At 38.2% G+C, this 23,473-nt stretch overlaps 1 protein-coding gene across 2 annotated transcripts in view; it reads right to left on the bottom strand.

Moving 5' to 3' along the window:
• Nucleotides 1-22,702, bottom strand: part of ndrg3b (ndrg family member 3b) — a 38,297-nt gene extending 15,595 nt beyond the window's left edge. The window contains exons 1-3 of one of the 2 annotated variants that reach the window (XM_079477609.1): nt 22,562-22,702; nt 7,451-7,532; nt 6,107-6,139 (exon numbers count right to left, since the gene is read on the bottom strand). In XM_079477609.1, coding sequence (XP_079333735.1) covers nt 6,107-6,139; nt 7,451-7,507 — 90 coding nt within the window. In that variant the 5' untranslated portion in view covers nt 7,508-7,532; nt 22,562-22,702. Of the gene's footprint in view, nt 1-6,106; nt 6,140-7,450; nt 7,533-8,186; nt 8,206-22,561 lie in introns of those variants that run through there. The other variant, XM_079477608.1, reaches the window with a different exon arrangement.
• Nucleotides 22,703-23,473: the final 771 nt, after the last annotated feature.

The following is a 23,473-nucleotide window of genomic DNA, read 5'->3' as shown; positions in this document are numbered from 1 at the left end:
TCTGATAAGAATGAAAGGGGTAGAATGAGGTGAACTACATCAAGAGGCCGGGCAGCTGTCAGTGCAGCATCTCTTCTACCTGAAAGAGTTGTTCAAAGAGGAGATGAAAGCTACTTGAAACAAAGCTTGAGATGTTACACCAGGATAGTACAAAATGACACACAGGTGCGATTCACATTTAGCGTCTAAAACCGCACAGAAACTAGTGACGTGTTTCCGACGTGTCCAGAAAAATTTGCGTGTTGCATCGTATGCGCGTCGCGCCCACATCTCTCCCTATTTGCAAACGCCAGTCGCGTGACTACATTTACAATAACGAACTTGCCCAGCGCAAAAGACACGAAATGTGAATCACCCTAAAGGTATATAATACCTTTATTTATAAGTCGGATGTCATGCACCACTGCTTCCGGGTCCAAAACGCTTCATCAGATCCCAAAAGCAAACCACAAACAAGTGGATTATTACTATCATGATTAGTATTAGAGATTAACAGATACAAAATGTCTTCTCTGATACTGATAGCCAATTATTCAGCGTGATATCTGCCAATACAGATTCTGAAGATTAAATATACATTTCTCAACTTTACTCATAATAATGACTATTAATAAGGAACACCAAGCTGGTGATGTTTCTTGACATTTTCTATAAACCGAGCTCAAATTCCTTGCATTTTCCTGTCCTTTTTTGATTGACAGGATATTTCGGCTCTGATTATTGGCTGTTTTTTTAAATATCGGCCGATGGCCTATAGTGTGAAAAGTTGCTTTTATCGACAGATACCAATTATTGTCCGATATATTCGTGTATCTCAATGAAATAATTGATATTATTGTCATTATTATTAGGCCAAGTTATTATTTTCTTAAATACCATTTTTTTTATCAACAATCATGATGCAGTTTGCATTCAGGAGAATGTGGTGTTTATGCGGACTTATTCACTATTATTCAGGTTCTGCTTATCAAAAACATCTCATTGCATCAATTCCTCAGGTAAAACAGACACAGCCCATCTTTCACCAACAAAATTGGACAACAGATAGCATGTTGTCTTCACTGCAATCACATTTTCTCTCAAACACACACACACCCCTCCCCTTGGCGACACATGCATGCACATGACAGAAAACACATGTAAACATCCCTCATACAAAAAGCAACGCCCATCATTCCGTATCATTACCTATTCCGGAAATCAATGAACAACTCAACAGACTCAAACACAAGCTGCTACAAAACACATTAGCAAAGTTCCCGCTGCGGCTTCGCAAGGAGCCCAATAGGCTAGTGAGAAACAAAACGTGCCCTCTTGTTGTCTTACACAGAGCGTCCGACACTCACCACGCCAATCACCGCGCAGGAAACCTGATCGAGATCCAGCACTGCGGTCATGTTTCATCCAGCGATAACAGAAGTAAACCCAAAGAGTCGTTTCTCTCCTGTTCTCCTCTCACTCCCCTTAGTAAGAGGGGTGGTGGCAGCTTAGGACGCGAGGGAGGGGACGGCCGCGATAGAAAGGGTGGAGCGAAGATAAAGGATCACAGGGCCTTTGTACACCCACCGATAAAAAGCATGTTTCTTTCCCGAATAGCCGGCAGCACGAAAATAAGGAAAATAAGAGAGAACTGTGAAGATAAAGCTTATAAAATGATTGGATGAGTGACAGAGAGAGAGAGAGAGAAAGAGAGAGGGGAGGGGTAGATCTGGAGGGCACTCGGGCTTCTCTAATTGGATTTACATGCTCAGGTCAAAGGGGTGGGGTGTGTGTGAATGTATGTATCTATGTGTGTTGTGATATTGAAATTTACAGAATAAATAAATCCCTTCGAAAGAATTACACAAATTCAGTGAATTGAACATTCTGCAACACACCTGTTACAAGCCTGCTGTTGCCATGGTGACAGGCCGGAAAAAATGTGAGCTGCACGACACATGTACACGTCTCTAAAAGTCTCAGCGGTAACGGTTCAAGAAATACACACACGTCTTTACATGTGAATCATAAGCAAACTCGACGACGGTTTCCATCCGCTTAAATTTAACATGCTGATTACGAGCAGCTAAATCTGGGCACTTACACCAAAAACACTGGTGAGCAATAAAATGATCTCTTTTCAAATAATAGCACATCAGCCTCTATTAAAGGGGCTGTTCACCCCTAAAGTTCATCCTCAGGTCATTCCAAACCTGTATGACTTTCTTTGATCTGCAGAACACAAAAGAAGATATTTTAAAGACCATTTTGTACAAAACAACACTTCTATGATGTCTATTTAATGTTGCATGTATACTTTTGTATATTGTGTATTTGCACACTTCAACATAGTTTGAACAGTGATAACAAAATCTTTGTGACTACTAAAAACCTATAAAAATCACATCATCAGACATTGGTATAAAAACCTGTGTATGTCCTTAAAGAACGTGTAACGTAAGGAACGTGAGATTCTTACATGACCTTTGAGCATACCTACCGTTACACAACCCGCCGTTTGTAAGCCACCCGCAAAGGGGGTCCTAGGAAAACGGGCTAACACTTGACATTTCAGACTATATAACTATAGAGTCTTTCCCAGGATGCACCTGATGGATAAAAGAGTGGGTGAAGGTAACAAGGAGTTCCCTTCAATTACAAGATGCATAGAAAGACCCCAATGCATTGGCCCACGCACATACACCCCTGCATTGGAACACACCCTTGATAAGTTTAAGCGTGTATGTGCAGCCACATCAAGCAGCAGGTGTATCCTGCCACGGAAGTTGTTGATATGCTCCAAATCTGCTCAGAAGTCAGACAGAGATGAGACGTGAGTGTTTTGATTACATGTGAAAATGTAAGCTTGCTGTCCCCGACTGACTGAACTACAAAAGTGAGGTTTGCAACATGATGCAATACTATTAATGACCCACAGAGGGCGGCATCCATCAGCGCAAACATTCTTTGGAAATCTTAAAAGATCTGTTTTTCCATCTCTTCCAAATGCATGTCCAAAGGAAACTATCAGAAACTAATAGTGGAAAGATGATGCTTTGGGGTTAAATTTGCTTAAAAATATATGGGATTTCATAAATCCTTAATATAACATTAACAAGTATGTGGTTGTGCCTACATGTAAGGGTGTTGATAATGAGTAAATGCTTTTGTGCAAGCCCTTCTCTGGTGGAACGGGTATCACACGCATTCGCTGCCCTCGTGGGTTCTGACCTAAGGCTATATACCACACAAAACTGGGGCTGCACACTTTACTTTTAATGGCTAGATAAAGAAAAATACAAGCACTTCTTGAGTGCTGGCATATTTATTTTTTGGAACATGAAACCAAACAACTACCTAGACAAAGCAATTTTAATGTACTTTAAAAGATATAAAGCACAAAGATGCACACAGTAAAAAAGATCACTAAAAAACAAAACAAAAGTCAATATGGTTTCTAAGAACAGTTTGCCTGTTTTATGCATTTATGCTGCCCTCTGCAGGAGAGGCCCAACAGGTGTTAGCTTACATCACCAACAGAGCCCCATTCACATCTCACAAAGGCCAACATTACCAGTGTTACCATAGCAACAGCCCTTCCTAATGATGTTAGGATGCGGGGGGAACCATAAAGCTTAAAAAGACTGTAATGTCGTCAAGCTATAGAAGCTTCAGGGAACTGTTATGATCAAACTTGCTCTCTATGAGCACAGAGAGCCAGTTAAGTTTACTTATAGTTTCCTCAATCATTCTGTGGAGGAGTTCTGAGACAGTAGATTATGTAATAGTTCAAGTCACACTGTTGCATAGCTACCAGCTCTACCCAACAGCAAACAAAACAAAGATGATGGATGGATGAACAAATCACTCTGTGTCCTCAATCTCCTGTTCACAGTGACACTTACAACGGATACACTAACATATGAAGCATCTTTTGGGAGCGAGTGTGATGATGTAGCTCTCACTCTATTAGACCAGCTGACATGTACCTGCAGACGGAGGCTAAATATAAACCAGTGAATGTCTGCTTGATCCTTGCTAGAACATAGCCATTACAGAAAATTACTCTGCAATTCATCATGCTTTAAGAATACACTTCATGAGCCTCACCAGAAAGCACAAAAGGCACTAAACTGAAGACTACTGAAACGTACAAGAGACTTTTACGTTGGTTCTCATGAAAATTTTCAAAACAAATGCACACAACCGAGCCTTTTTGTATATTAACATTGTTTGCTCATAAACTACACTCTTAAGGTGCTTCAAAAGGTTATTCAACGCCATGGAAGAACCTTTTGGTTCCACAATGGACCTTTAACATCTGAAGAACCTTTCTGTTACACAAAAGGTTCCTGGTGGCGTAAAAGGATCTTTAGATTATAGAAAAGTAAGAAAGAGATCTTTAAAGAACCTTTGACTGAATGGTTCTTTGTGGAACCAAACATGATTCTTCAATGGCATCGCTATGAAGAACCTTTCACGCACCTTGATTTTGAAGAGTGTAGTTAAAGATGAGGTAACATGCTATTTCATGCATTTTTTCTCCTTTACACTGTTAAACGTGCTGGCTCCTCAAGCTTAACATAGTGGTCAACTTGTCAAAAAACGAGTTGAAGGTATGACATCGTATTTCCGTCCTCGATTCACTCCGCCAGGGTTTAAACAAGTTTCTGAAAGTTTTTTTCAATCATGGATTTCCATTTCGTAACAAGGGTTCTTGTTACGAAATGGAAAAGCATACCCATGCGTCATCCAGCGAGCGAAATAGCACACCCACGCGTCAACCACTCAGTGTGAGAAAGAGCACACCCATCAATGCTGCTTCACTCGGCTGATGGAAGTTTAACTGTGTTTGTTTGCTCACTGCACTTCCGTGATGAATGTTATATATATATATATATATATGGAGATCGTTTGAAACTGATAGATGGCTCGGTTCCAACATTAAAATATGCTGTACATGAACCACATGTGTTAAGTCTAAATAAGTCTTATGTGTGTTTTTTGTTGGCAATCGGCCTGTATGTGCATAATGTAAACACAAACTTATAGTGAATCAACAGTTATTCAGGGTTAATGCGATTATGTATTGTGTGCCCGTGCTGTAGTTCGGTTCCCCTCCGCACGCCTCCAGGAGCACGTCATTTTCCAGAAATAATCGTACAGCTGTATCAATCTTTTAAAATTTGATCAAACTAAATACTCTTCGCAAATATTAGCACAGCAATATTTAGGGCTCACTATTTAGATTTATTTGCATCCTCAGATTTCAAAGTTTTAAATGGTTTTCTGTCGGTCAAATCCTAACAAACCAGATATAAATGGAAAGCTTATTTATTCAGATTTGATGTAAAAGTCTAAATTGTGGAAAATTGACACATAAGACTGGTTTTGTTGTTCACATAATATCCTAGAGTTTGCAATTTGTAAAAGCGCTACAAAAATAAAATTAAATTAAAAAAAATTAGAACTGTTACACGACATAACTAAAGTCTAGTTCTTCCTATTAAACGTGCTCATGTGAGAGTAACCGGACCTGCATCTTCCTGTGTGAAACTGGACTACAACCTCTTTAGACCTGCTGGTATTCAAATGTCAGTCTGCTCAGGTTTGAGATAACGGACAGGAGGCCACTGAATAATAGAGAGCCTGTGAGCTACAATAACAACAATGTGCTGCTATCTGTGACTGCGGAGCCCACGGCACAGGAATAAACTGTGATGGGATGAGACTGAAATGGGCAGTTAAATGTGCCGAGGACCACTGAATGATCACACAAGAGGGAATAAAACAGAAGAGGGGAAAATAAAAGTGTCATTAACTGAATGAATGAAGTGTGCTGATGTTCTCTGAATTCGATAAGTGCTTTAACACACATATGGATCACTTTGTGTACATCACTTGCTCTTCTCCAGCCCAACTCACCACCCCCAAACCCTCCCACACGGCCAGAGAAAAACAAAGACACACAGATGAAAATTTTGTTGCTCAAACACATTAGTAAAGGTCAGAAGTGTGTGCTGGGAAATAAACTAGCAGTGCAGTATGTTAATGACTGTAGGTGAATGAAGTAATTAAAAAAGAGCTTGAGGCGTACATGAAACCGAAAACCACAGGAGAGTCTTACCTGACAATCAAAGTCCTGGAAGTTCTGTCCATTCTGTTGGAAAAAAGACAGAGGAGACAGAGTTTACGTTTTGCAAATCTGAAAAAGGTTTTAACTACATCACACAAGACACAATGACCTTGTTTACACCTGGTATGAACAGAGGAGTCTTTTCAAATGTGACCGCTTGAGATCAAGGTTCGAGTGGCTAAATGAACAAACAAGTCCAAAAATGCATATTTCATGTGTAAGCGGACACGCGGAAACAAAGGTCTCATCCATGCCCACCAGCTCATTTCTGTCTCTATTTGATTCTGGTGATATCGACGACTGTGAGATTAGAATCTGATGACATTCATACATCATCATTCTGATCTCATTGCTACATTCTGGTACCCTGGAAACCAGCCTTTGGCCCAGGATCGAATTATGATAATGAGGGTGAGATATAGATAAAGATAGAAAGGGGGAGAGATGACGTCTGACAGGGCTATAGGGGAATCAGATGTTTGTGTGAGAGCTGGGGGGGTGAAAAATTCCAGGAATTTCCAAGGCTGGAAACTTTCCATGGGAATTAACAGGAAAATATGGGAATTAAGGGGAATATGTGGGAATAAACAGGGAATCGCAGGCTACCCTATCACAGGGAACTTAAAAGTAGTTGAATAAAGTTCTTCCAGATTAATCTCGGTTAAGACAACCAGATTTAATGTTATTTCATCAGAATTTTCCATACCTATTACACCACTATCATCAATTTTGTGCTGCTTAATATTATTTTATTATGCGTGATAATTTTTTCTTTGAATAATACAAAGTATTTCTTATTACTATTTGTATTTTTAAACAATAGAATACAGGCTGGAATGATGATCACTTAAAATTGTAAAGCATCCAAACTTTTGACCAGTATTGTATGGTATTAGGTTATATCATGCTGATTGAGGAGTATTTATTAATCTGGCCTACGACTGTTAATTTGCTTGATATTCATTACCATTAAAATATGTTTGCGGCTTTTATACGTTTTCATATACATTCAAATATTTTACGTTTTCAGAATTAAAGTTCTACATGCAATTAAATCAGTCAAAAATGTAAAAAAAAGCCATCTGTATAAGCTTGCATGCATGTCACATTATGACCAAACAAAATGCTTATATTTATGTTTTTATATGATACAGTTGAAATAAAATTATACAATTTCTACAATAAATTCCTGTAAATTCCCATAAATTCCTAATCAATTTCAAACTTGGAATATTTCCAAAATTCCCCAGATGAAGTTCCCATGGATAGTTTCCTGCAATTTACCGGGAATTTTCCATCCCTTTGTAACCCTAGTGAGAGCATTTGTGAACTCACCTTGTCGGTCAGAAGGGGTTTGATCTCAGTCAACTGCACATCCTGTAGCTCATCCATCCTCAGATCTGACAGCTGCCCGTCACTGAGAGAGAGAACAGAAATAGGTTAGTACATAATTACGGTCAGCATCGACTTACTGACCAACAGGGGACACAGAGACCAAGCCTGCCATTTCAAACAGCATTCCAATAAATAGGACACACACAGAGAGAGAAAGAGACTTGATGTTTAACATCCTGCCTAATAATGGCCATTAAATCCTCCATTGTCACCGTTAACAGAATTCAGATGAGCTCATGTTTAATTCAATGTTGAACTCTCTCTGGCTGTTCTGAAGGTCAACACATCAGACTGTCTCAGTTAGAACATTATCCAAACTAATGCTAGCATTTATATATGCCGCCATGTGACTTTGACTTGTTTTTTATGGAATATTTTAGAGTTTTTATAAGCGACTTATCTTAAAAATGAATGTGCACTGCCCTCATAACCTTTAATCAAAATAGTTACCATCCTCCCCCTTCAAAACTAATTGTATTCCATTCTGCTCATGAGGCGAGAGGGCGGGGCTCCAATGACTGACTGACTGCAAACTGGCATTCAAATCTGCCTCCATTTTGTTAGGACCGCCCAACTTCCAAACATCCAATCAGTTCTCGACGGACGTTATCAAATACCGCCCTACATTTTCTTATTATTTCAGAAGCCGTTTCACACAGATGAAGAAAATCAGTACTTCCATTTCATGGTGACTTCTAATGTTTCCACTGTTATACAGTAGGGGGTGCTGCTACGCATCTTCTGAAAGAGTACAGCAAATACTGATCCCAAAGCAACAAATGCTCCAATCTGGAAAAAATACTGACATTTGAGCGGAGATAGAGACAAAAGTAAAAAGCAAATAACGGGTAAAAAATAAATAACATTCTGACATTTTGTTACACTAAACCAATAAATCATTGCTACCGTTGTTCTGACGTTTCAAAATGCAACATGCACAATCATCATTGCATTTCTAGCAGCCTTCATGTTCTAGTCGTTTGTTTAAATCTAAAATCACTTGCTTTTAAAATCTTTCTCATTTCCGGTCTGCTATTCTGTGTATATAGCAAAGTTGGCTGACACAAGCTTCTCTTCAATTCAGAGAAATGTTCTGTGCACCTGAGCAAGAGAATCCAGGTGTCCGATTTCCTATTTAAAGGTTTTGGCACCAAGTAATCACTTGCATCCAGGAAAATCTGTCTAACGCACTATAGCACAGATATTGTAAGACATATGAACTAATATCATCCTCCTGGAGCCTGATTGACTGTCTGTAATGGCTGGTGGTGAGGATGAGAGATGAGATGAACTGGGGACCGCTGGTGTTCACGGGAGGGCTGACAAGTGCTGACAAGGTCACAGTTAGAGACAGAAGGCTGAACGTGTATGTGTTGGATTAGATGGATTAGTGGGGTTACTCAGACCGAAAATGTCGATCTGCCACAGCGTATGGGATCATGAGAGGCTATAAAACAATTATACTTTTGGTTAACAATTAGAAGTCTTAAGAACATCCTCTGCTACCTCAGCCTTACCTGAGGTCCACTTAGATTTTTCAATGGCTTTATAAGAAAAAGATGAATATCCAACGTATACACATGAAGCAACTGAGACAAAATGTACCAATGAATGAAGAAGCCTGGTGCCTTTTGATATAATGGAAAAAACTTCCCGAGCACTGGCTGTACTTATGTAAGAAACTGAGATCCTGTGCAATGTGACATGGCATATCCTTTTGATTGTGTTTGCGGTGGGTCGCCGTAGAATGGGAAACACTGGCTACATTAATCTAATGAATTATCATTATGTAATGCATAACTAGTTTGTTAAAATCCCATTATGTAATCTCATACATGACAGTATTCACCATCACAGGGATAGAGATGGATACAGAGCTCTGGAGGGACTGTAGACTCCCCCCTTGAACCTGATCAGATGACTCCAACCAACAACAATGGAACTAACCAACAATCACACACGGCACGTCACTGACCTTGTTTACAAGCCATGTTCACTTTCAGAATCCAAAGCTAATGAATTAGGCATCTTTATGTCATTATGATGCAGCCTTCAACAATAAATAGCACAATAGTTATTTATATAGCCTATAGAAACCTTAACCATGTCCACACAACCCGTCCGTCCGCAAGTTTCCGAGATTGAGTACGTGCAGGAAGCTGTGCGGATGGTTTGTGTGCGACTGCGAGACGGATGCGGAAAGTGAAATAATCCTTTATAATACCCATCCGACTTGTGTAATATAAGCAATGTGAGATTTTTTCTTTAGTTTTCACTACCTACAGTAAATCCTTTTTGCGAATTGGGTCTTCATCATTATTTGCTGAAGTTCTGCTTTCCTCCAGAAGAACACTAATTATACTCTTCAGCGCTTGCGTGTATAATAGTAATAACAGACTGCTAGAGAATATGTGTGGGTTCAGGTCATGAAAAAAAAACTGAAGGATTCCTTTAATACATAAACGCCTGAATTAGTGCTGGGCGGGATGAGGGGAACACGATCGCTTTTTGAAGATGTTTGAATATAACATAATAAGAATTTGCAATTGCTACACCTGTGTTACGGTCATCTGTTGTTCAGCCTTGCGGTGCACGCTCCTATTGGGACATGAACGGAATATGTGACGTTACCGCTCATGCGCGAGATGCAAGCGAACATCCAAACGAGTCCACTTAGCATGTTTATATGACAAAATTATGATACAGTAGTGCAGCAGCTAGGGATGTTTATATTAATCGTTTAACCTTTAACCGATAGTAAAACCCTATGACCGATTAATATTATCAGTTAGGGCTGGGCAGAATATTCTGCTCCGAGATTTTTCTATTCCGTGTATTCCGCGGAATGTAAATAAGTAGGCGTGGTTAACTCGGCGCTCTGCAAATAGGGCGATATTCTGAAAAAAAACAATGAATGAATCCACCCGTAACAAATGAACCAATCAAACATTCTTTTGACCTTCTTTCAGTCTGTAGTTTAGTGATCCGCTCCAGTCCGGCGATTCTTCTCTCACCCGCAGTGCTCGTGCAGGGATCTGCTCCAGCATAGAAAAAAGCTCATTCTCAACACGTATTGCAGAAGTCAGGTTGTTTTGTAAAAGCTGTTAATAACTTTAATAAAATTTAACTTCAGGCAAGCTAAGGTGAAACTTGCATTGAAATGCGCGATGATGCTCGCCGCGCGAGCACTTTGATGTGACGCGCTAACATCCAGTTTTGGGAGACGCGTGAGTAGTAAACATAGAGAATAAACAAACCTAAAGACAGAGAGCAACACACGAATATTGCTCATCTAATAGAGAGTGAAAACGATAAACACCTACAGTACAGACCCCATGAACACCGGTTTATAAATAATACATCTGATTGTCAGAACTTAATTTGATATCTTCAGTACATTTTCATAACTTGCCTACATTTTAACTATGGTGAGCATTTAAATAAACTGTAATAAATAAATTAGTTAAATCAATCTAAGAAAAATTCGGTGTAAAATATAGCATTATAATGCGAGATTTCATGAATATGTCGTTACCGTCAAATAATTTACTCATTCCGTGAAATAGATTTTTGACCATTCCGCCCACTTCTATCAGTTAAACGGTTTAATTTCTTTTAATAGAGAAACAAATATGTTTTTTGCATGACAACGAAAGATGTGCGAATACTTGTTAATTTACGTCAACATGTGAAAGACGTCGGCGCGTGAAGCCACACGTGCCAACAGACATTTCGCTGAGAACGCAAAATGAAACGATAAAGTAATGTGTGGGAGCATTTCGACAGAAATGTGCATCTTTGGCAATGGCCACTACAGAAGATGAACAAGCGTTTCGGATGATGCGGCTGCGCAAGCATAACAGTTAACAGGCTGCGGTCCAGATTATCCCTGCATATGCTCCTTTTTTATAAATATTTTAAAATCTTAATTTGTTAACTATTTAATTTATGTGATTTTTTCAGTTTAGGTTTATTTAGAGTTTATTTATTTTCGAAATTTTGAAATTATATTCTTCATTTATATTGTGAATAATATTATGTTTGTTCGTTGTTATCAAGGTTTTCTTGTGATCGTTGTTGATCCGTTTTGTACGCTACTGTTTGCACTTTCATAATAAACCCATAAAAAATAGTTTTTACTGGGTCACAGACAATCGGCAACTGTATTTTTTTTTCAACGTCCGATTTATATAAAAATCTCAGTTAACGGTTAATGTTCGGTTAACGAGTGTCGGTTGTCGGTTAAGAAAATTATCCGAAATGAACTTCCCTAGCCGCAGCATAGGAAGACGGATTCTTTGTGAATATTGAAATGGGAACCCATTGAAACCCGTGCTGTGCCGCGTTTCTTTACATTGTTTAAGCTACATACACTGGTAATGCGGTATATTAAAAATGTATATAATAACAAAAATACACACCGGTATTTGGTGTGAACCGGTATACAGCCCAGCACTACATTGAATACAATCTAAATCGTCACACAATTAGCAGAATTAAATGCATACTTTCATTTAAGATCCATCTTATCCTTTTCCTTACTGTAAGTCTCTTACAAAAGGACATTATAGGTTTGGGACCAAAACACATAATTAATTGCAGTTAAGTACCTTCAAAAAGACTGTGTGTGCTTAGTTCATATGAATAACATTTTGAACAAAAAACCCTAACCCATTCTAAATCAAATTTTATGTCAATATATATATAAACTTTTCGGTAGCACTTTATTTTACAGTCCTGTTTCCCATGTTCATACAGTGTATTTATTACAGTAAATATAATGACTGGGTAATAACTAGTTACTAACCCTGAACCTTCCCCAAAACCTAAATTTATACCATTTAGTTACCTTAAACCACCCAGTGCTTTCTTATGCAAGTACACTAAGTACACTATAGGTACACGTACTGTAAAATTAAGTGCAACCAACATTGCTATATATGAGCAGCAGTGACTGTCCTCTTTTTAGAGCTCAGGATGAAGTGTAAGCCTGGAGGAGAATGACACACTGGCAGAGGAGCCTATGGTAGATTACAGACAGATAAGAGACAAATAATGTGCTTTTGGACAAACAATACATAAATAACACCAAAGTTTAAAGCAGGAATGCTGTAAATAACCAAACCTTTAATACTAAAGATCCTACCTCTAGGGCTGGGACGGTGGCCGTGACAACCGCACCACCCCAGTGGTAAAGTGTCATGACTGTGGTGAACTGCCAAATATTTGCACATGGACATCGACATTTGCACATTAAACCTCATCCTCATTTATTTCAGATATTATATTTCAAAATGCATTTAAATTAGGTCTATATTTCTCTTCCATTTTTCATGTGGTTGCTACACGCAAATATAATATACATATTATTTATATAAATAATACTTCCCAGCCAACGCACCACCGCCGTTAATTTGTCCATTATCATGGCGCTGGAAAAAAACTGCCACCGTCACACAGCCCTTCCTACCTCAAATCACAATTTTAAGTTACTTAATAAATGAATAATTATTAATTATTCACCAATATCTATTGCAATGCTTAAGAGCATATTACAGTTTAGGGGTACATGAATGAAGCTCAGGAGAAAACTTGGTTTCTCCCGAACCAAATTTCTGAGCTTAATGCAGTAGATTTAATCTGCCAGAGTCCTATCAGACAGAACCGACCCGCTTCAGAGAGAGATAGAGGGTTGCCATGACTACAGATGCTCGGCTGCAACAAGTGAGCAGAGGTTATCCGTAAGCCAAGTAATGTGACAATTTCAGAGGTGGATTCAAATGAGAGACTTTAAAATATGGAATTAACTTTTCCGGGCTCCAGAAATTTCCCTAAATTAATGTGGCGTTTTTCACTGAAATGTTTTAAATTGTGCAGTTGGCTCCCTGAATCTGCATTATACTGTACACAGTGAGTTCGCCAGTATGAAGGAACTGGTTCATTCAGTTGGCTATTTTGTGCTGACAAGCTTTAAATGCATATTAAAAGCTTAGGCTATTTTTGATTTTAGACAACTAGTTTGTTTGAAGAAATGTTATATTTAAAAAAAAATACTTGAGAGAGAGAGACAGAGAGCTACATAACATTTAGCAGGTCAAAAACTCACAAGGAATAAACAAAACTATCTGTTGACCTACATCCTGCATAGTTTGAGCTGAAAACAGGAAAGCAATACCTTAATAACATATCCAAATAAAACAAGAAAACAAACAGCTGCATTCGTATATGCACTAATCTGTCCAAGTCTTAATCAGCGGAAATCTCGCTCTTATACAGCGGATTGGAGTTGATGGGAGTTTAACATGCTTTGGGTTCTTACGCAAGATTTAAAATGAAATAGACCCAAATGCACTCATTCAGAAGGATTGCAGAAGGGATTCAATCAGAAGGAACTGTATTTCACCTCCATTCTCAGTGTTAGAATGTTATTATAAACATCGTCGTAGGCTTGACCCTATGTTTTTGATTTAAGATTTGTTGTTATTCAGCTGTAAGTGACTCCAGAGGAGAGAAGGTTTTGGGAAATTGGTTGGAACATCTGCCTATTTTCTCCAGTCTATACCCATCAGCTGCACTCATTTGATTATTGGCACGCTCAATACCATCCATACCGTCGCCATAACAACCAGTTAATAAATCACCACCGGCATCAAGATGGGAGGAGAGAGAGAGAGAGTGTGACAGTAATTACTCCATTCCTCTCCCAAAGTATCTCTAAACATACCAACAGCATCATCACCATGAGGATTATTGTGATCCATCATAGCAAAATTACCATCACCAGGTATCACCATCCATCTTTACTCATCAGGACCGCCATGAGTCACGTCAACAGCCAACAACAACAGAAACTCGGGCCTTTTTCCTACTCTGTGCTAGGAGCAGATCAAAATGAACCCAGACTTAACATCCTCACTGTTCTCCTGTAAAGGTTTATTCCACAGAAATAAGATGAGGGTTATAAAATATGAGTCAACCATTTCATTTTAAGCGAACTGAATCACAAAATCATTTACACAGTGAAGAGAGTTTTAAATGTTCTTACTGTCAAAACAAAAACGTTGCATGCGATGCTTGTGCAAAACTGAAATTAATGATTTTTGCTCAAAACTCATACAGAAGTAGGATTACCAACATATCAGAAAAGGTTTTATTACATGTTGTGGTGAGGAAAGCCGTGAGAGAGCCGTGAGGCGGGGCCGGTGGAGTGAGTGATAGTTGGAATCAGCTGTGCGTGCACCGGTCCCGCATATCTCACGGAGGAGATCGGGAGCATAAGAGGACAAGCGGCAGGACTGTTGACGAGAGAGGACTACCGTGAGGTGGCTGCCGGTCTTTTACTTCCTTGTTTGTTTATTTAATTGAATTAAAGTTTTGTTAAATGTTCGCCGGTTCCCACCTCCTTCCTTCCCTTTTATGGAGCTTCATTACACATGTATTTTCAATAGTACTGACAAAAAGTCCACAGTCAGCATACTCCATTGTAAAATGTATATACATCATCGTATTAACTAGGGGTGTAAATTGTACAGATCATCTTGATACAATACAGTATTGATTTTCTCCACCAGTAGTGCAAATAGGGATGTGCGACGATTAATCGCAGAATATATGTCTGTGTATTGTGCATATTCATTTTGAATGTATAAAGACATACATACATGTATCAATAAATGTTTATACGTCATTTAATTCTATATGTAGATATATAATTAATATATAGATCGATATAAATAAATGCATGTAAATATTTCCTAAATTTATAGATTTGTTTTGTGTACGTGCATGTTTATGAACACACAATTATACGCACACTACACAGACATATATTATGTAAACAACAACTTTTATTCTGGACGCTATTAATTAGGGCTGGGAGAAAAAATAGATTCACATATGAGGGCGGTTTCACATCAGCACTTTTGGTGTGCACCCGCGAACTCTACCCGCTTTAGAAAAGGGAGGTCTGGGTTGCAGTTTAACTTCGCAGAAGTGAACCACTATTAATGACGTATTCTTTGGTAAAAATTTGTGTGTTTCACGAGCGTAACTGACGTGGCCTATATCTCATTTCTGTTTGCCTTTACTGTTCTTAAGAGCATTTGCAGTACATTCACAGACGAAAAAGCCGATATGTACTGAAGCGTTGGAAACTAAACTAACGGTTCGAAATTATAAATGTATAAAAGTGAAGCAAGCAATGTTATGCATTTTGCCGCATTCTCCTGCATTATCGTTACAAGCGACAGGGTAAACAGCTGCAGGCTGATGACACAAACGACGCAGGCTGATTTCTGAACATTTCTGTTTGGTTGATGCAAAGTAATATTTTCTGTAACTTAATAATTGTAATTTTCATCAAATCTTAAGAACGTATAAGATGTTTTAATATGTAAAGTGGTTAGTTAAGCAACTTAAAGGTACAGTCGGCCTACACGTGCGTGTGTGTACAAGATCAGGTTGGCACTAGAGCTGCAACGATTAGTCGACATTATCGATAACGTCAATCAATTTAGACAAATCATTTTGTTGTCAAGTAGTGGTTTGATTTCACATGATGTATTTTCAAGGCTTGCAATTATGTGGTTTGACCTGCGGGGCGCTGTAGCACGACTACCCTTCCAGAGGCAACGCAATAGAAGAACTAGCAGTGGTATGTGATTGCCACAGAGATTTTCCAATTTACTCCTATTTGGCCTAGTATATAAACACATTAACCCACCTTCAGTCTGTTTATTGCAAGGCACGCGTGTAATGTAATGTGACAGGAGTGCAACCTTACTGTGAATTTAAAATGCATCCAGTTACAGAGCGAGCGTTTTGCAGTGAGGGAGGAGAAAATATACTGAAAACTCTTTCTTGACAGTGTTCAGCGAAGTGAAGTACCATATCGTGTTTTTACCATAAGCCATCACACTCACAAAAACATGAAGAAACAAATCAATCTTTGTAAACAAACAAAACCACAGTTATTGCACAACAACCCTCCACTCGGTTTACAAAATGTGACGTACCCATTGATGCATTTTTTCTTAATACAGTGGCAAACCAGGCAAAAGGGGAAAGGTGCTAGTGTAAATAATGCCAGGGTGATGAAGCTAGGCCACAGAGACTACAAACATTTCACAAACAAAAACAGAGCAATTATTTAACAGAGCAAAACTATGTGCATCTTATTTTTCAACTTTCTGAACCTGATAACTCATGGGCCTATGAGGCCTTATGGAATCTATAGAGGATGCTGTGGGTCAACTGGGTATTATATACTTCCCTTTCAATAAATATTGTGTTTTCTGATGTTGCCTTCTCAACACTGCTTTTATCTAATAGGCGTGTGAGCCTATTTAGATGCATTGTAATTCTTAAAGCAGGTTTTATCCAACAGAATTGTTGCACTCTAATCTGATGTACCTCTCTTCTCTAAAAGCGCTCTCATTTGTCTCCTCCATGTTGTTGTTCATTAAGGTCTCTGGCGTCATTCTGTCAGCAATCACATTAGCAGCATCCTGCCAGTGGCAGAATGTAGTAGCTGCTCTGAGATGAGCCCCCACCAACCAGAGATAGCATGGACAGAGAACAAGGCGACGTGCCACCCTGTGGGGTTACCAAACCTTTAGCACAAAGCGTGGCTCTCCCTTGACACCCATATAAACTGGGCCACTTGGGGTCATTTTAGGGCATTTACAGAAAATACTGTGCACATTGACACCTATTACAGCATCACGTGTTGTTGCGCTAGGTCAGACATTCAGAGACAAAGGATGAACTGCATTGAAGCTAATTACCCATGATTCATTGCAATAGATTCTAATGTTCAAACAGACGAAGGTTCTGAATTATCACTCGCCGGATACGACTAGGAGTGGTGAGACCAGATTTTTCATAAGAAAAGAAAACTAAATTAAACGGTCCCTTACGAATATTATTTTGTAAAATATGAAAAAAAGTAGAAAATCTTTATTCTTTACATATTTAATTAATACTTCTTGACAGAATTTGATGTTTGGGTTTTCGACATTAATAATTGCCGAAAATGTAAATGCAACAATGTTTTGAAGAATCAATTCTATCCAATTTTATTTATATAGCACTTTTCACAATGTGCATGGTTCCAAAGCAGCTTTACAGGAGCTAATAAGTATAACAGAAAAACACAGAAAACATAAAACACAGTACAGTGCATGGTATTTGTATAAAAAGTAAGATAATTCTAATACAGCAATGTTAACGGAAATTACCAAACCTTTAAGCTAATTTAATATAGCAGTCTCCCGGTTAGCAAGCCAAATACGGCCCTGTGGGGAGGAACCAATGAGGTGTCACAGGGCAGCTGCTCACGGTGACCATATCTCACCATGTCTTTCGCCAGTCTTTGTGGCTGTTTAAACATGGGTGCCTAACAGGTCTGTACAGTGCGGCATGTAACATTATGTATTTACCAGCATGGGATACAGTTTGGCAGGTGCGTTAAACAGACCCCCCTTGTTTGTATGAAGTGCGTTTGACATTGATGAACGTCACATAGAAACAAGCACAATGGCGTATCGCTATTCTACTGAGTTTTAGTCTATTTTGCGAGTGAAACTTGTTTTCCGGCTGCAATCCTGTTATTTAAACTTGCCATCTGACTGTTCTGTGTGCCTGAGGGAATGAACTGCACAGTTTAATGTGCTACAAGCATTATTCTCATGGATTTGTCTGCGGTTGCGCTGTATGAGGACATGAACACACGAACTTCATCTCCAGAGTCCAGAGTTGCTTTGAGATTTTAATTCAGAACATCTTACTGAGCGATGCTATCAAAAACACACTAAAAAATAAGCATCTTCCCGGCTCCAACGACCTGACAAAAAAGTCTGGTTAACTACAGCAGTTTTATGTGGACAAATATATTACTATTTAATGGAAAAAAAAGGCAGAACTTAGTTGTTTACCTGTGAAATAATTATTTCTATTATTATTTATGTTTCTTATTTATATAGTTGTATTTTATTGCATTTCGAATGGAATATGGCAATGGAATATGCTAAATGGGTTTAGTTTTCACAGATATTAATGTATACAATTTCGGCAACAAATTTTTTTTTTTTTCTAAGAAAGAAACAAATTAATTTTTTATTTAAGAGACCTGTCTTACTTTCTCTTATATATTAAGTATTGCTCTTAAATAAAGAAAAAGTACTTATTCGAATACTCGATTAATCTGTGGAATAATTGGTAGAATACATGATTACTAAAATAATCGATAGCTACAGCCCTAGCTGCTATGTATTAACTGGCTCATGCTTATTCCTAAAATATGATACATCTTCATATTATATCCCATAGCGTCGCACTAACTTTGTCATTAAATGTAGTTACAGATAAAGTTATGAATTATGAGCTTATTCAGCTGTTAAAGCCATAACAGAAGCACAAATATTAGAACATTAGCACTATCAAACTATTCCGTACTAATGGTAACTATACTTTTAATTTAGTAAAACCGTGTTTAAAGGCAGGGTAGGTGAATCTTTCCAGAATCATTTTTTGTAATGCTGGTTGAAAGTCTCTTCACATCCTGTTAGCAATCACTGAGTAGTCTATTTATTTTTATAAGTATTTATCTTCTATGCAAGAAGTAAAACCATAAAATATATATACAATCATTGCATTCGTTGTGAATGCAATGATATCCTACTTGCCGGTGAAAGTATGTATTTGCATACCTCTGCACACCATGCACCCTTCCATCATCAATATGTTAACATGATTTGAAGGATGCATCAGAGGTCGCATTTACCGGAAATTCTCTGTCATTGATAGATTTTTTTACCATAATTTTGACAAATTACAATAAGGGCTATTTGTAACTACCAGTTTTGTCATTTCCCTTCATTAGAGCGTGATCATAGGCGACTACTCCGCCCTGAACATGATCGCAAAGGGACATAGCATAGCATTAGCATCAGCATAGGACTATGCGCGTGGTCAGCGGAGACTCGCGGTGCAGACCCGTCACGTACACACATACACACACAAAGGCGCGCGGTGGTGTGGTGTTTAAAGAGTTTTCTCCTTCAGAAAAGCGACTAGTGTCTTTTCGGATAAACATTAACTTTCAGTGATTGGAAAAATCCCTCTCGGCGTCTTCTCTGTGCAGTTAGCGGCACAAGCAGCACATTCATGACCAAACCGTAGCAAACTTGTGAGTGAGTACAAAACACAATTTAAAAGCACCTGTCATTGTTGGACTGGACATATGAACATAAACATTTGTCTGTAATTATTATTTTAATGTGACTACAGAAACATTAAATATATAAATCAATATAAGCCAAAACGGGTTTATTGGGCATTACATATCAAATTACAGCAAGTTCTGAGAGTAAACGCAAGTACAGCGTGATGACGTCAGGAAAATGCTTATTACCACAAAGGGTAAAAATAGACTTTTAACAAGCCTGTCTGTCACAATGACGGACAATAAAAAAGTCTTTGGAGAATGCTCTAGAAGGGAGGGTGTGATCTTATTCTAGCTTGCTATTGCTAGCCTGTCCGAAACTGCCTATGTTTAATTTTCATCAGGAATACTTCTGACATTAGAACAAAAAAGGAATATACATAGTAATATTGTATCGGAAATATACAAGCATAAGTATAAAACCGATCTGAACACAATCACATAAAGAAATCTAAACATTTTTATTTTAATAACATTTTCAACAATGGTTTTATTTGTATTTTCCTCCTCATTCAACAGTATAGCAAATCCTTTTTAAATCCTTTGAATTCTTATTTTAACTATTAAACTGAAGTCTGTATGGATAGATCGCAAAGATTTCTCTCATTTCTCATCAAGTCACTTTCACTTTCAAACAGAGATGTGCAGAAAGTTACAAAAACAGCACGTGGACGACCACGCAAACTCAGGCTTTGCACACTCGTGCACGACAGTCCCGCTCCACAATGACATCATTTTTGCAGCGCAGACCCACATGCTCATACAGACGCGTCAAGTATAAACAAGCCTTAATGGTGCCAAAGAAGCGACTAATCTTCTACATGCTGTGCCACCTAGTCAGCCATTCCAAGATCAAACAACCGGGGCTTAACAACACCCACTCGTCGTGTTCCAAACGATATGCTGCTACAAATATGATTCTGATCTAAGGGGTCTGTCACACCAGCTGTTTTTTGTTGTTAGCTTCTGAAGAAGGATTATGAAGTCAATGACAAGACTAAAACTACCTTCAGCTCTCCGCCCAAGCAAAGCGTGTGGAATCTGAATATATTCTGAGCTTTAAGACATTTTTGTTCTCTATCATTCAGAAAGCAATGTTAAAATCGGGATTACAAAAGAAAATCCAGACATACACACTGACTTCCAGTTTAACTTCTCCTGACCTGAAGTGATCTGATAGGTGCTGACAGAGGAACAGCATCTTCAGTTTCAACAGTCTATATCTCTAGGAATCCGGTGGAGGCCATGAGCTCAGTCCTCTCGTGGGGGACGCCGCCAAAAATAGAAGCAGGCGTGGACTGATAGAGGGGTGTGGGGAGCCCAGCCAATGAAAATTAAGGAACAAGAGAAAACACACAACAGCTGTCACCCAGGGAGGTTGTTGGCATAGCAGTGGGAGGAGGGTAAGGCTGTAAACTAATCAATATAACAACAGTGAAAAGGATTTTCCGTCCAGGAGCCCTTTCTTCGTAAATCACTTACTGCATCCAAGATCAAATGAAACATCAGAGATTACCTAATCCTGCTAACCATGATCTGGGTAATTTGGTTCTTCAGACGTATATCTGGATTAAACTGCCTGGATATATCGATTGAAGAACCAGTGATCAGCAGCGCTGCTATTGGCTGGTGCAGTTTTGGTGGTCTGCCAGGTTGGCATGTAACAGCGTCAACTATTTTTAACTAAATCTAGGTTCATTTAGCAATTGTAATGTTTTAATAACGTGACCTACATTCAACATGCATTACATTGACCACATCTTCAACAAACTGATATAAAACAAGTTATGAAAATATTGACATCGGGTTGGCTGTAAATCTTAAAACAATCAGTGTTGTATTAAAAAAATCATAAATGACTGTCTTCCCTGTGGCCTATTTGGAGCGTTTTTTTATACCCATTTTTTTCTTTACATCGTGTCTACACCGGACGCGAACAACACGATACGTGGCTTGTTCTAATGCGATTGTCGTGCCGCATCCAGTGTGTGGACAAAATGTTTCATCATAATAGATTCAAATGCGTTTTATTGTCGTTTGTCACGTCGCGTATGATGTTGACAGCGTGTTAGGGACAAATGCGAGTTGTTTTTGCACAGAACGCCGAGTTTCGTGTAGATGTCTCATAAAAAAACAGGACAAAATCAAAATCAAAAACGTGTCAGCTTACTTGTCTAAATGACTCATAGACACAGGTTGTAATTTTAAAAATCATGAGTCTATTAACCGATCGGACGACTTCATTTGCTTCAGGAAAATGAAACGACTATACAATAACAGTCAACCGACACAACAGGCGATTTCGTTCACGCAAACACACTCAAGCTGTCTGTTATAACGAACATGGTCAGCGACACGTCATTAACATCGCACCGTCTTTCACTGAGGAGACCGAAGTCCAAACGGGTAACCGAGTTTAATATCGTGAAAGTCGCGGGTGGAAGTTGAGCTCAACATTTCAGAGCTTTTCAACCACCTCGAGCATATAAAGAAACACAAATTATTAAGAAAACAACTAAATATACTCAAACAGTACATAACCAGCAATGTCTGGAGCGTTGTCAATCCTACACATCCCGCCTTAAAGAACTCGTGAAAAACAATAAGAGTAATTCTACAAAAAGACGACTAAACTCGGTGGTACATTTTCCAGAGGGTTCTTTAGTAAAGCCGTTATGTTATGTGTTATCTGTCTCGCGTTAGCCTTCTGTTAGCTCGCGAGCGGCACACTTACAACATACGAGCGAGAAGAACCGATCAAGCGCAACGATGTAACGACGGATGTGCGTTCAAGCGTCATCGTTATAAACATGGAGATCGCTGCTCACCGTTTAAGAAGATTAAAATGCGTCTGATAAGATCCGCGTCCACGGTGTGTCGTAATCACTGAAGTGCGCGAGACTGTGCGTGCTGCTGCTGCTGCTGCTGCTTCCTCGCGCTGGTGGTGAAGGAGGAGCTCGCGAGAGCTGACTGACAACCTAACCATTCTCATGCAGCCTATAGACAATGTTCAACTTTTTCAGACATTGTTATAGCAAATTTAATATAAATATGTGTATTTATAACATTTTATATAGAAATGCACTTAAAATCCGCTCTCCTATACACATACTTTTTTGATTATATATATATATATATATAATTTTATATAGAAATGCACTTTAAATCCGCTCTCCTATACACATACTTTTTTGATTATATATATATATATATATATAATTTTATATAGAAATGCACTTTAAATCCGCTCTCCTATACACATACTTTTTTGATTATATATATATATATATAATTTTATATAGAAATGCACTTTAAATCCGCTCTCCTATACACATACTTTTTTGATTATATATATATATATATATATATATAATTTTATATAGAAATGCACTTTAAATCCACTCTCCTATACACATACTTTTCTTGATTATATATATATATATATAATTTTATATAGAAATGCACTTTAAATCCGCTCTCCTATACACATACTTTTTTGATTATATATATATATATATATAATTTTATATAGAAATGCACTTTAAATCCGCTCTCCTATACACATACTTTTTGGATTATATATATATATATATATATAATTTTATATAGAAATGCACTTTAAATCCGCTCTCCTATACACATACTTTTTGGATTATATATATATATATATATAATTTAATATAGAAATGCACTTTAAATCCGCTCTCCTATACACATACTTTTTGGATTATATATATATA

This window comes from Barbatula barbatula, assembly GCF_947034865.1.
Source record: "Barbatula barbatula genome assembly, chromosome: 17".
Taxonomy (NCBI): domain Eukaryota; kingdom Metazoa; phylum Chordata; class Actinopteri; order Cypriniformes; family Nemacheilidae; genus Barbatula; species Barbatula barbatula.
This window is presented reverse-complemented; position numbering and strand designations above follow the sequence as displayed.